This window comes from Peromyscus maniculatus, chromosome 20, assembly GCF_049852395.1.
Source record: "Peromyscus maniculatus bairdii isolate BWxNUB_F1_BW_parent chromosome 20, HU_Pman_BW_mat_3.1, whole genome shotgun sequence".
Classification (NCBI taxonomy): domain Eukaryota; kingdom Metazoa; phylum Chordata; class Mammalia; order Rodentia; family Cricetidae; genus Peromyscus; species Peromyscus maniculatus.
Window position 1 is genome coordinate 50,244,944 of NC_134871.1, and position 14,421 is coordinate 50,259,364.

A 14,421-nucleotide genomic window follows, 5' to 3' on the forward strand; every position below is an offset into this window, starting at 1 on the left:
AGGTAGCCACCTCAGCCCCTAAAGCCTTTCTCTAGCAAAGAAACTGAGGCCTTGAGGCATTTGATCTCCAGCACCAAATAAACCTGGTTCAATAGCAAGAATAGCTAATTTTAGAACTGTTTATGCTTCAGCCTACAAATCATTGACATTGAGAAGAAAAACCTGACAGGCAACCACTCAGACTTGGTACTCTCTGTCTGACACCTGACACTCCAGAGGTACACTAATTCTGATGTCTTAGCTTTGAACTTGGAGAATATGTACAAATGTGTCTGCTCCTGTCTAAGAGTTCCTCCAGTAGATGTCAAAGGTTTTGCTTGCCTTTAAAATGTTTCACACTTGATTTATTTACTATGTGTGTATGTGCGGTCAGAGGACAGTTTGCAGGGGTCATCTCTCTCATTCCAGCATTTGGGTTCCAGGCATTTTAGGCTTGGTTGCAAGCACCCCTACCCGCTAAACCATCTTGCTGTCCCTTGTTTGTTTAAAGTTCATAAAGAAGTATAATAAAGGAAAAAATCAGCCAAGCTATGGTGGCACACACCTTTAATTTCAGCACTCAGGAAGCAGAAGCAGGCTGATCTCTGTGAGTTCGAGGCCAGCCTGGTCTACAAAGCGAGTTCCAGGACAGCCAGGACTACACAGAGAAACTCTGTCTTGAAAAAAGGAGGAAAAATCTGGCCATGCCCTTCAGCATAGTTAGCTTTTCTAAGTCCTGAAATTTTCAGCAGCTGGGCTCCAGAGACAGCACCATGTCAGAGGAAAAGTGATGGAGCTGTGTTCTCATGATCACATCTGTCCTGTCTTTGGTATGATTGGGGGAAATGCCACAAGGGAGGGGGTTTTACAAGGACTTTTGTACAATGTACAGCACCCACCAGGGTTTTGGGTTCAAGCAGCTGTGTATGCTATAATGTTAGTCAGACCCTTCTCACCTGAGGCTGCTCTGTCATTGTCTTACTTAACAAGTTAAGATATGTGCGCAACCTAGTTAACTAGAATAGAGATCCTAACCCATTTCTAGAAGAGCAGCCTCACAAACCAGCTGGGAAGAATCCACCAAGCTTTATTCTCATAAGAGAAATGAAGCTTAATATGGCGTGTGGAATATTCCAGAAACAAATATTTCATTTAACAGTTATTTGTCCATCATTTGCTGTAGGTTCTGCAGAGAGCACTGTTAATATTAGACAATGACTGGTTTAAATTTTTATTCTGCTCATCACATTACAGCCACCACCTTTTAACTGGGAGGTCAGTACTATCTTGTGATTGGCTAAGAATAGACATATGAGTTGCCTGGAACTTACTTCAGCCAACTATTCTTTTCTCCTGTCATTCACAGTATTCAGTAATGTCCAGTAGTGGCTAGTCTGGGCCCCTGTTTTCTGATGATGTATCTCTCTCCTCATAAAGGAACCAGCTAAATGGCAACATGCTGGCCCAGCATCATTTCAGCAGTCAAAGCAGTCCTGCTACCAGAGCTGGTTGGCAGGGATTTGGGCCTCAGGTTATTTCTGTAGCTCTGCCAGACTCTGTGTGCTGGGCAGATTTTCTTGGGAGAAGAGGATGATGTTTTTTTCAGGAAAGTATTTAAAACTATTGTTCAAGAATAAGTACTGAGTTTATATATATATATTATATGTATATATATATATATGTATATTTTAAAAAAGAAGAAGAAGTACAGAGTTCTGGTCTTTTGCTAGGATAAAGAGAGGAGGTGCAAAGCTTGGAACCTCTGTAGGCAAGGTTGAGGTAGGAGCCCGCAGGTGCAGCAGGGTGTAGTAATTTCATGGTTGCTGTGCACATTTCTATGCTGTTTGACAGTTTGTATCAATGAAAAAGCTAAAATTAAATAAAAGCTAAAAGATTTCTAATGTTTCTGTTACATAAACAGTCACCGATAATCCAAGTGGCTGTAGGAACCAAAGCCAAGTGGAATTTTGTGACTCTCTAGGTCTGTAGTCATCTGTAGGTGCCTGTCTCACTGGGAGGAAAATGAATGATGGATTCTGTTCTTGAGAGACTTAGGGCCAGTGAGAGAGCAGTCTCTAAGTAGCAACTTCAAATGTAATTCACTATGTTGCAGGAACATGGGTAAAGTGTGCTCCAGGGACGTCAGAAAAGTTCACAGAGGTCTTCAGTGGGGTGATTGTCTATAAGGTAGCTCAGGGAGTTGCTGCCAAGCCAGCTCCGGGACCCACATGATAGAAAGAAAAACCCATCTCCCTCAAGTTTTCCTTTGGGTTCCACATGCTTACCATAGCATGTGTACATAGAGAATAAGTAAATTAAACAATGTGTTTTTTCCTTAAGAAATTGAAGGAAGGGAAGGTCCCTTGGCTACTGAGGACTGGCACAACCATTTCTACCTCCCAGGATTTGGTGAAGTGAGTGGTGGTTGCTTCATTCCCCACTTAAGTGATAGAATGTGCTGTTTTTGATTTTTGTTCCTGTCACCTGCTGCCACCACTCCTACCCAAGGAGAGGGAACATCCTGGCAGGAATTCGAAAGGGCTGTCCCTTGAGAACAGAGCGGAAGATTTGCCTTATTAGAATGGTCTCGTGTGTTTTCTTAAAAACAGACTTTAGAAAAATATATTTAATTTCAAAGACTTTCCCAACTCCTGTCTTTCAGTGCCCGAAGTGACGAAACCAAGTTTAAGCCAACCCGCGGCCGCCAGCCCCATTGGCAGCTCTCCATCGCCACCAGTCAATGGTGGCAACAATGCCAAAAGGGTGGCAGTGCCGAACGGACAACCGCCAAGCGCCGCCCGCTACATGCCTCGGGAGGTGCCACCGCGATTCCGTTGCCAGCAGGACCACAAAGTGTTACTAAAACGTGGGCAGCCCCCTCCGCCGTCCTGCATGCTCCTCGGGGGTGGGGCAGGGCCTCCTCCCTGCACAGCGCCTGGCGCAAACCCCAACAACAACGCACAAGTGACAGGAACGCTGCTGCAGGGCGAGAGCGGGACTGCGCCAGGTAAGATTAGTGCCGGCTGCAGAGAGGGAGAGCGTTTCCTCTGTTGATCTCCTGATGGCACTTCACAGAAGCCATTGTTAATGTAGAGAGTTAGGATGGTTCAGACGATGGGGAGGGTCCCAGCCTGAAATGTGCACCGGCAGGTCTCTGACGCCGGGTTGTGTGGTGGTTGCCATGAAAGGATAACAATGCCATGCTTGACCTCCTAGGTTCTGTAGTCCCTCAGCTGTGTTCAGGAAGTGAGACTTACATGGGGCTTTTTCTAAATCTTTCAGAATGACCAGATAATATCATTCTGTGGTTTTTAACTAGGGTTTTATTTTGTTTTCTTCTTTTCTTTTAAATCAGTGTTTAGTTTTAGAACCCTGGATTTTGAGCTTTAAGACACTATAATATAGACATGAGAGATCTTTCCCTGAAGAGTTACATTAGTAGTCTGTCTTTTGAAACAGGATCTCTGATATAGCTCAGGTTGGTGTCAGACTCATGATCCTCCTGCCTCAGCTTTATGAGAGCATGTGCCACCAAGAGTTTTTAAATAAGTATTACATCAGTAATAGCAAAGAGTTTCCAGTGCCTTTAAAAAAAATTAATGTGCCTTTTTAGGTTATATTAAAATTTAGAGCTTGAGCTAGAGGGAGAGAGCTCAGCAGGTAAAGGTGGTTGCCACCAGGCTCGATGGCCTGAGTTCCATCTTCAGGTCCCACCCACATAGTGGGAAGAAAGAACAAACTCCCCACAGTTGTCCTCTGACCTCCATATGCGCATCATAGCACACATACAAATAAGTAAACAAAGGTACTTTTAAAAACAAATTTTGGGGGCTGGAGAGGTGGCTCAGAGGTTAAGAGCACTGCTTGCTCTTCCAAAGGTCCTGAGTTCAATTCCCAGCAACCACATGGTGGCTCACAACCATCTGTAATGAGATCTGGTGCCCTCTTCTGGCCTGCAGGCATACGTGCAGACAGAACACTGTATACATAATAAATAAATAAATCTTTTTAATAAAAAGAGAGAGAGAGAGAACTAGGAACTGTTTAAAAAAAAAAACAACAACAAATTTTGAAGAAAAAAAACCCTAGACTTTGAATATCATTAAGCGTAGGCAAGACCAGCACAGTCTGAAGGTGTTAGGATTCTGTGCTTCCTCATTTTAATGTGTATAGATGTATATGTATATTTGTGACAGGGTTTCTCTGTAGCTCTGGCTGTCCTGGAATTCACTTTGTAGACCAAGCCAGCCTCAAACTCAGAGATCCGCCTGCCTCTGCCTCCCAAGTGCTGGGATTAAAGGCATAAAGCACTACCACCCAGCTAATATATTTTATGTAATCTTCTTTTTAATTCATATTAATTGAAAATTGCTTGGTTAATGTAGAAATTAGTTGAGAAAACAATTATTAAAAACGTTGTTTTCCCCCACCCTGATAGATAGAGTACTTCTATTGAAATATGTGCTGAGCAGTGCTGATTTTATCAGATTAATATACTTGGGAGTCTGAGCCTGTCTGATCCATAGTCCTGTATCTCGACAGCTAGCTCAGGGACAGTCATCATTCAGCAGAGGCTTACAGAGCAGCATGCACAGGCCGCTGTGTGGAGTTCACACGTTAGCAAGATAGGCTCTCATGAAAAGACCAATGTAGGAAAGGAAGGATGTCAACAGGGTTACCACACTGAGGAAAATGGCTCTTGCTGGGGAAAGATGATTTTTCAGGTGACAAGCTCGGAAGTGGCTGCATACGTGGAGTGGCACTTGAAGTATGTCCGTAAAGATGAATACATTTCACTGTGTGGGTTTGGGAGGAAAAACCAGTAGGTCCCAGCCTAGAGTGGTGCCAGGGTCAGAGGGTATGTTCATGGGCTGTAGGCATCTTTGTGGAAAGTTGTAAAGGATGCAACTGGGAAGACTGGTCGGCCTTAGAACATCGTCATAAGGCCAACCAGGGGTTTTACTTTTCTGTGCATTAAGGAACTGTTGAAAGCTCTCAGAGAGCAATGATAGAACCAAAGGGGTGTTTTAGAAAAACCACTCCAGCCACAAGTGTTAGAATAGATTGAAGAAACACAGCATGCTTAAGGTCTGTTGCATTTTCTCAGGATATTAGAAGGTCCTCTGTGTCAGCAGGAGTGGCAAGTAGGTACCTTTGAGAGCTGATATGGACTTAGTACATACAGCAGTAGCCAATAACAGGGGCAACTCCATCATGTTCTCATAGCTCAGCATATAGAGACCTGATAACCTGAGTTCAGTCCCTAGGACCCACAATTGTAGAAAGAGAAAAACAATCCCAGCTAATTTATCCTCGGACCTCCACACTGGCACCATGGCATGCTCACATAAGCACACACACCTTCATAAAGAGGTGACTCTAGATGCTGTGTTAAATCACACAGGAAGATCGACCAGGTAGACAAGCCAGTCTAGGAGAGATGCAGTGAGCTCTCCTGGGGCAGTCAGAACTCCAGGTATTGATAATGATGTATGCAGCTATGGCTGACCGATGATCTCTTTCCCAGAGTCAACCCTTGGAGGTGCTGCTGCTTCAAATTATGCAAATTCCACTTGGGGCCCGGGAGCCTCCTCCAACAACGGCGCCTCCCCCAACCCAATTCACATCTGGGACAAGGTGATTGTAGACGGGTCTGACATGGAAGAGTGGCCTTGTATTGCCAGCAAAGACACTGAATCTTCTTCCGAAAACACCACCGATAACAACAGTGCCTCGAACCCTGGCTCTGAGAAGAGCACTCTGCCAGGAAGCACCACTAGTAACAAAGGCAAAGGGAGCCAGTGCCAGTCTGCAAGTTCCGGGAACGAATGTAATCTTGGGGTCTGGAAGTCTGACCCTAAGGCTAAATCTGTTCAATCTTCCAACTCTACTTCAGACAGCAACAATGGACTAGGAAATTGGAGGAATGTGAGCGGTCAAGATCGAATTGGACCTGGCTCTGGCTTCAGCAACTTTAACCCAAATAGCAACCCATCTGCCTGGCCGGCGTTGGTCCAAGAAGGAACTTCTAGGAAAGGGGCGTTGGAGACAGAAAATAGCAATTCCGGTGCACAAGTGAGCACAGTAGGTCAGGCATCCAGGGAACAGCAGTCAAAGATGGAAAATGCGGGTGTTAATTTTGTTGTCTCTGGCAGAGAACAGGCTCAGATTCATAACACTGATGGACCAAAAAATGGAAACACTAACTCCTTGAACTTAAGTTCACCAAACCCCATGGAAAATAAGGGAATGCCCTTTGGGATGGGCTTGGGGAACACCTCCAGGAGCACTGATGCCCCTTCACAAAGCACTGGAGATCGAAAGACTGGGAGTGTTGGGTCTTGGGGTGCAGCTAGGGGGCCTTCTGGAACTGACACAGTCTCTGGACAAAGCAATTCTGGAAATAATGGGAACAATGGAAAAGACAGAGAGGACTCCTGGAAAGGAGCTTCTGTTCCAAAATCAACTGGGTCAAAAACTGACTCTTGGGACAACAATAACAGGTCTCCGGGGGGGTCCTGGAACTTTGGCCCTCAGGACTCTAATGACAGCAAATGGGGTGAAGGGAACAAAATGACATCTGGGGTCTCTCAGGGAGAATGGAAACAGCCGACTGGGTCTGATGAGTTGAAAATTGGAGAATGGAGTGGTCCAAACCAACCAAATTCTAGCACTGGAGCATGGGACAATCAGAAGGGCCACCCCCTCCCTGAAAACCACGGCAATGCCCAGGCTCCCTGTTGGGGACGGTCTTCCAGCTCCGCAGGAAGTGAAGTTGGAGGTCAAAGCACTGGAAGCAACCACAAAGCAGGAAGTACTGACAGTCATAACTCCGGCCGTCGGTCGTACAGGCCCACACATCCTGATTGCCAGGCCGTCTTGCAGACTCTTTTGAGCCGAACTGACTTGGACCCCAGGGTGCTCTCAAACACTGGCTGGGGTCAAACTCAAATTAAGCAGGACACAGTGTGGGATATTGAAGAGGTGCCAAGGCCTGAGGGGAAATCTGACAAAGGAACTGAGGGGTGGGAGAGCGCTGCCACACAGACCAAGAACTCAGGGGGCTGGGGAGATGCACCCAGCCAAAGCAATCAAATGAAGTCTGGATGGGGGGAGCTCTCAGCCTCGACCGAGTGGAAGGACCCCAAGAGCACAGGAGGCTGGAATGACTATAAGAACAACAACTCTTCTAACTGGGGAGGAGGACGAGCAGATGAAAAGACCCCTTCCTCTTGGAACGAGAGTTCCTGCAAGGATCAGGGGTGGGGAGGTGGGCGCCAGCCCAACCCAGGATGGACTTCTGGGAAGAATGGTTGGGGCGAGGAGGTTGATCAAGTGAAAAATAACAATTGGGAAAGTTCTGCAAATAAGCCTGTATCTGGGTGGGGTGAAGGAGGGCAGAATGAAATTGGAACTTGGGGTAATGGTGGGAATGCAAACCTAGCTTCAAAAGGTGGCTGGGAAGATTGCAAAAGATCCCCTGCATGGACTGAGACGGGGAGACAGCCCAGTTCCTGGAATAAACAACACCAACAGCAGCAGCAGCCGCCACCGCCACAGCCAGAGGCTTCTGGTTCATGGGGAGGCCCACCCCCACCACCTCCAGGCAGTGTTCGACCTTCCAATTCCAACTGGAGCAGTGGGCCCCAGCCTGCAACCCCTAAGGATGATGAACCCAGTGGTTGGGAGGAGCCATCCCCGCAGTCAATTAGCCGAAAAATGGACATCGATGATGGCACTTCAGCTTGGGGAGACCCTAACAGTTACAACTACAAGAATGTGAACCTGTGGGATAAGAATTCCCAAGGGGGCCCACCGCCTCGTGAACCAAACCTGCCTACCCCAATGACCGGAAAATCAGCATCAGGTAGGCGCCTACTCTTTTCTCATAGGTTTGAATAAAGAAAAGAAATCCTAGTCCAAGCCGTGTCTGTTAAGATGCATCGTTGAACTTACTCTGGGGATTGTTTCTCCAGCTCCAGCTTCGTTGCTCTGAAAACCTCTTCCTGAAGGGCACTAGAGATGGCATCTGCTCCAGTATGTTACAGTGGTCTTTCTTGGTACAAGGAAAAGATGATGATACTCTGGGTCCCTATTATTATTATTATTTTATTATTATTATTATTATTATTATTATTATTATTATTAGTTTTTCAAGACAGAGTTTCTCTGTGTAGCCTTGGCTGTCCTGGAACTCACTCTGTAGACCAGGCTGGCCTTGAACTCACAGATCCACCTGCCTCTGCCTCCCGAGTGCTGGATTAAAGCATATGCCACCACCACCACTGGCTAGGTCCTCATAATTATTTTTCTGAAGTTGTATTGGTCTGCATGATTTAAAAACAACAACAACCACCAAACATCTTATTTCTTTCAGAAAAAAAAACTACTCTGAGTTTAAAAATAAAGAACTAAAGAAGAAAGCAGCAACCTACTCTCTCTATCTACTTCCTAACTCCACCTATGAAACCACCCCCTCCCACCCACCCATCCATCCCCCCCACCCCCCACCCCCCCATCCATCCCCCCCACCCCCCACCCCCCCACCCCCGTGCTTCTTTCCCCCAGCAAAGGAGAGTATCCTGTGATGCTCTTCCAGAAGCCACCACAGTGCTGTGTCACAGCTGGCATCTGAACAGTTGAGGTCTCCAAATGTATTAATTTTTCGGTGCTCGGGCTTAAACCGCGAGATTTGTACATGCTAAGCAAGCACTGTACCCTAAGCTACAGTCCCACTTCCTTCCAAGTGACTTAATGGTTGGCTGTTGAAAGGAGCATACTTAAAAGATGATCTCAGGACAGTCAGATACTAAACTGTTCCAACAACTCTTAATTCTATTCTCCATTTGGCCTGAATGTCCCTGTAAAAGACTCACCAATTTAGAAAATCCTGGTTGTTTGGTTGTTTTTAGTTAAAAGTTAATCATAATGTTAAGTTTCCCAGTATTCAAAGTAAGCCCAGTTTTTAAGTAAATGTAATTAGTAACTCTAATTATCATTTAGAGTGACTGTTTTTAACTAGCTCTTTTTTTAAGAATTAAAAAAAAAAGAAGGCTGGAGAGAGATGGCTTAGCCAGTAAGAGCACTGGTTGCTCTTCCAAAGAATCTGGCTTCAATTCCCAGTACCAATATGGTAACTCACAACTGTCTTTAACTCCAGTTCCAGGGCATCTGACATCCTCACACAGAGATACATGCAGGCAAAACACCAATGCACATAAAAAATTAATAAAATAAATTTTTTTTTCAAAAATGAGGACAGAAATAAAAAGATTACTCTTTAACATCATATCTAGAATCACACTTGCTAATGGTTTAAATTTTTCTGTTCACATAGAAAACCTGTTCAAACTATACAGAAAAGTAAAAGATAATAAATGAGAGAATCTTAGCCTCTTGGGTTTCTCACTGAAATCTCTTAGAATTTGTTTTCATTCATAAATCTTGCTCTTATCTATTACAAATATACCTAAGCCTTAATTTTTTTTTAAACAGGGAAGGGATTATATTTCTGCAGTGTTCAACTTGCTTTTTTGTGGACTTTTTGAGGGGAAGAGGCAGGAATCCCGAGACTGGATCCCAGGGCCTTTCCCCGGTAGGCAGGCAATATTCCTGTAGCTATGTCTGTGTTTAAGCTTTTTGTAGCACGTACAGGTCTTTCTCCTAATTGTTTTCACTTGATGGGCCCACTATTTGTCTAACCTGTCCCCTCTGGTAGATATTTAAGTTGCACTTTACCCACACTTGATATAACCTATCTCCTTCTGATGTTTAAATTGCTTCCAGTTTTTCTAGAGTCAATATAGTCAGTATCGTTGTACATAGAATTTCATCACTTTAGTACGTATATCTGGGGTACAGTTTCCTGGCAGTGGAGTTACTGGGTCAGAAGTTATCTACATTGGGCCTTTGAAAAGTGGCTTTGCCAGATGCCTTCCATGAAGGTTGAATTTGTTTCTACCAAGATAATATAACTGTTTTCCCCACTTCACTTCCACTGGACGTTAAGAATTCACTGGATCCTTAGAGACACACATTTCTTTCTTACAGTCTGGAGCAAAAGCACACCACCAGCTCCAGATAACGGGACTTCAGCCTGGGGTGAGCCAAATGAAAGCAGTCCTGGGTGGGGTGAAATGGATGATGCAGGAGCATCGACCACAGGCTGGGGAAACACACCTGCCAGCGCTCCCAATGCCATGAAACCCAGTAAGTAGACTTGGTTTTGAATTTGAGGAATTCCTTGTTAACTAGGAAATAAGGCACTCTGGTGAGGGCTATTTTATTTAAAATGCTGGGTTGATGCAATTCATAACCCGAAACATTAAATAGCAGCGATGGTAGTGAATGTTGCTGGCATGTGTTCAGGTGTTTACAGTGAGCTAAAAGTCATTTCTATTATTGATTTAAAAGCAAATGAATGTCCAGGCATGGTGGCACACTCAGAAGACAGAAGCAGGCAGGTTGGTCTCTGTGAGTGAGTTCAAGGCCAGCCTGGTCTACAGAGTGAGTCCCAGGACAGCCAGGGTTCATGCTGAGACCCTGTCTCAAAAAATAAAATATAACAACAGCAACAACAAAAACAAACAAACAAACAAAAATGCAGGCTCCTCAAGCACTGTCCTCACATGTTACTGAGTTTGTTCCCCAAACTCACATTGTAGAAGAAGAAACCAACTTGAGCAAGTTGTTCTTTGACAGCATACATGCACATGACCCACAAACAGTAAGTGAATGTAAGGACAAAGAAACAAGCTAGACTTAGTATCTAGAACTGTTTGAATATTGTGCATTTTTACCCAGAAATGTAAATATGTTCATTGTAGCTACTTGATTTCTCCTTTTTTTTTTCCCCTTCATATAATTAAGACATGATTTCTCAGTTGTCTGCTCACATAAGAGAATTTTAGGTGGGGGGTTGTTTGTTTGGTTTTTTTGTTTGGTTAGTTTGTTTGGTTTTTTTTTATCTGACAGAGATGTCGTCAAGTTTTTAAATGAAGAATAAGCTACACTTGATGTAACTGGCAATTTGTAGTCACTATAATCTGCAAACTGTTATTTGATTAAAATGAGAATTTAGTATCAGGTGCACATTTCTACTTGACTGTAACTTTCATAAACATGTTGCAACATCTCTTTTCTACTGTGTAGCAGACTTAAGGGTTAAGGTTTTTGGTTAAATAATGAAATTTTATGGAATGCTCAAAACTTTAGATAGGAAAAAAGATTAAGTATATCCCATGAAACTCAGAACTCTGTGAGGAATATATTAGATTTAATCTAGAGTTCACAACCATGCCTATGGGGCTCTGTTGTCTTTTAAAAGTCTTGATCCATTCCACTTCATAGACTTCTGGAGAAATCTGAAGACCTCGTTCTCATGATTTCCATTGTGAAGTCAGTTGTGTTATCATGGGAAATAGGATCTTGTTAACTTGAAGTAGATCCAGATTGCTTATGAGGCCTGACCCGGGTTGTTTAGCAGGACTGTAGGATTTTTACGGCCTTTACCAGCTTCAGAATCACCTCTCCGCTACCACAAATCCATCATTTTCCCTCCCGTATTCTGTAGTACGTTCTGTTGGTCAGCGTCATTTGTAATTGTAGCTCTTGCCCTTTCTCTGGATGCTCAGAGGAAAGAGTAAATCATTCAGCTGATAATGGTGAGGTATGTTCTTCCACAGCCAAAAATGCCTTACATTTGATGCTAAGTCTTATGATTAAAAATCAGATGCTTAGCCAGATGATGGTGGTGTATGCCTTTAATCTCAGTACTCGGGAGGCAGAGGCAAGTGGATTTCTATGAGTTCCAAGTGAGCCTGGTCTACAAAGTGAGTTCCAGGACAGCCAAGACTACACAGAGAAACCCTATCTCGAAACAACAACAAAATCAGGTGCTTTTCTGTTGAGTATTAATTCAGGGCCTAGAGCTAGGCAAGTGCCCTACCACTGAGCTATAGCCTGAGACCCACTCTTACAAAAGTGTGTGTGTGTGTGTGTGTGTGTGTGTGTGTGTGTGTGTGTGTGTGTGTGTGTGTACGTGTACAAGTGTGTGTGTACAAGTGTGTGCACTTGCGTGTGTAGGTTAGTTGGAGGTCAGAGGACAGTTTTGTGGAGTTGATTCTCACTTTTAAAAAAACATTCAGGGGGTTGGGGAGTTAGCTCAGTGGTAGAACACTTACTTGCCTAACAAGGGCAAAGCCCTGGGTTTGGTCCTCAGCTCCAGGAAGAAAAAAAAAAAAAAATAACATTCAGATTACAGGAAACAAAATCAATCAAGTCATCAGGCTTGGTGGCAAGCGTCTTTACCCACTGACCACCCCACTTTTCATTTTTTTAAGTTTTTGGCGTTTTTTGTACAAGGTCTCACTGTGTAGCTCAGCGTGGCCTAGAACTCAGAGTCCCAAGCGCTGGGATTAAAGGTATGATGTGAGCCTTGCCTCCTAATCCCTTTTTTATGGAAAACATTTGTTAAAAGTTCAGTTCTTCTCTGAAAGGAAGTATCAATTGCTTAGCTTCACATTTTTTTAAACTTTTACTATTATTTATTTTATGTTTAAGAGTATTTGCCTGCATGTTTGTCTGTGCGTCACATGTCCTCAGTGGCTTTGGATTCTCTGGGACTGGAGTTATAGACAGTTACAAACTGCCATGTGGGTGCTAGGAATTGAACCTGGATCCTCAGAAACAGCAGTCAGTGCCATCTCTCTCAACCCATTTTTATAAAGAGATCAGTATGCTATGTATATTTGGGTTTAAATTCCTATTGCTTATCAGTAGGTGATATAAATCCTAAGCTTATACAATACAATGCGGGTTATATAAAACTGTAACCTCTTGTACCATCTGGCTGTCAGTACTTTGAGCAACAGTCCTGCCTATTGCTCTTCCACCAGAAAGTCCCTTCCTGTGGTTAGGATGAACTTCTTGGGAGAGTTCTGGCTTCACTTGAACCTGCTACAGTTAGAAGAGGCAACCGCCCCATGCTTTGCAAATTGGCTCTCATAGGCCTGGTCTCAAGGATAGCAGCTGTCCCTGGAAGTAGTACAGAGAAGAGCCATTTTCCCAGCCCCTACTCCACTTGAAGAAGACAAACCCAGTTCTGTACAGTAGTTTTGGAGGAAAATTAATGTTTTCTTACAGGCTTCATATTAACAACATTTGTTTAAAGAGTATGGTAGTAGAACAGACTGGAGACTGGTGTCCAGTTCCCTCCTCTCTGGCTGTCCCATCTTTCTTTCCTTCTCCCATTCTGTCTTCGACATTTTATCTTTTCTTACTGAAGCCACATCTAAGATCCTCCTCAGCTAATACATTTCAGATATGTTTATGGACCTAATAAGCTTCAGGTTTCCATGGCCTTGTGTTTTTTATTCCCATTCTTATTTCAGTCTCATCCCAAACAAGGTAGACCGCTGGGTTTTTGGCCATACCTATTTGAAATGCCTACATTTGGTAGTATAAAACAAAGACTTGCCGGGTGGTGGTGGCGCACACCTTTAATCCCAGTACTCGGAAGGCAGAAGCAGGTGGATCTCTGTGAGTTCGAGGCCAGCCTAGGCTACAGAGTGAGTTCCAGGAAAGGCGCAAAGCTACACAGAGAAACCCTGTCTCGAAGAAAAACAACAACAAAAAAAAAACAAAACAAAACAAAGACTTCACTTCAGCAGCCCTGCTCGTTAAGTTTCTTCTCAGTGAAATGTGAAATTCATATTCATTCGTATTCATATTCACTATCCCACAAACACACTCTTTCTGCTGATTTGTTTGAAATAGTGTCTGTAGTAGTCCATGCTGGCCTCAAACTCCTGGTAATTCTCCTGCCTCAGCTTCTCAAGTGGTGGAATTGCAAGTATGCACCTCCACCCAGTTCTGAAATTTCTTATAATAGTGATGAGTTCTTTTAAGTTTTGAAATTACTATCTCATTGGTCGCAGGAAGAACCATGGAAGCAGTCAAAAGATCTTGATTTTAAGGTCTGTTGTCTGCTCTCTTTAAGTATAATGCATTTGCCTTACCGTGTAGCTAGAGCAGACAAAACTGCAAATATACTAAAATGGTGCATTTGCAAGGAATGTCTCTAATTTTGTTTCATGGTTCACTCTTTCCTTAAAGATTCCAAATCTATGCAAGACGGCTGGGGGGAGAGTGACGGGCCGGTCACAGGAACTCGCCATCCTAGCTGGGAAGAGGAGGATGATGGAGGAGTCTGGAACACCACCGGCTCTCAGGGAAGCACTTCCTCCCACAACTCAGCAAGCTGGGGACAAGGAGGGAAGAAGCAGATGAAGGTAGTGCTTCCGAAATGCTTCGGCTTGCTTATTTATTCCTAGAAGGCAGAACTGGGAGTTTGTTCACGGAGGGAACGAGGCAGCTGCAGTCACTGAGATTCTAATAAAGGGGAAAGTATTTCCTTATCGATTAATAACTACTTCCCTTATA

At 43.9% G+C, this 14,421-nt stretch overlaps 1 protein-coding gene across 28 annotated transcripts in view; it reads left to right on the forward strand.

Moving 5' to 3' along the window:
- The window catches only part of Tnrc6b (trinucleotide repeat containing adaptor 6B), a 233,638-nt gene that overhangs the window by 178,346 nt on the left and 40,871 nt on the right, over positions 1 to 14,421 (forward strand). For 19 of the 28 annotated variants that reach the window (XM_042265394.2, XM_042265400.2, XM_042265397.2 and 16 more), the window contains 4 exons: positions 2,642 to 2,986; positions 5,507 to 7,846; positions 10,030 to 10,188; positions 14,095 to 14,270. In XM_042265394.2, coding sequence (XP_042121328.2) covers positions 2,642 to 2,986; positions 5,507 to 7,846; positions 10,030 to 10,188; positions 14,095 to 14,270 — 3,020 coding nt within the window. Of the gene's footprint in view, positions 1 to 1,162; positions 1,255 to 2,641; positions 2,987 to 5,506; positions 7,847 to 10,029; positions 10,189 to 14,094; positions 14,271 to 14,421 lie in introns of all 28 variants that reach the window. The other 9 variants (XM_042265395.2, XM_042265401.2, XM_076556377.1 and 6 more) reach the window with 3 other exon arrangements.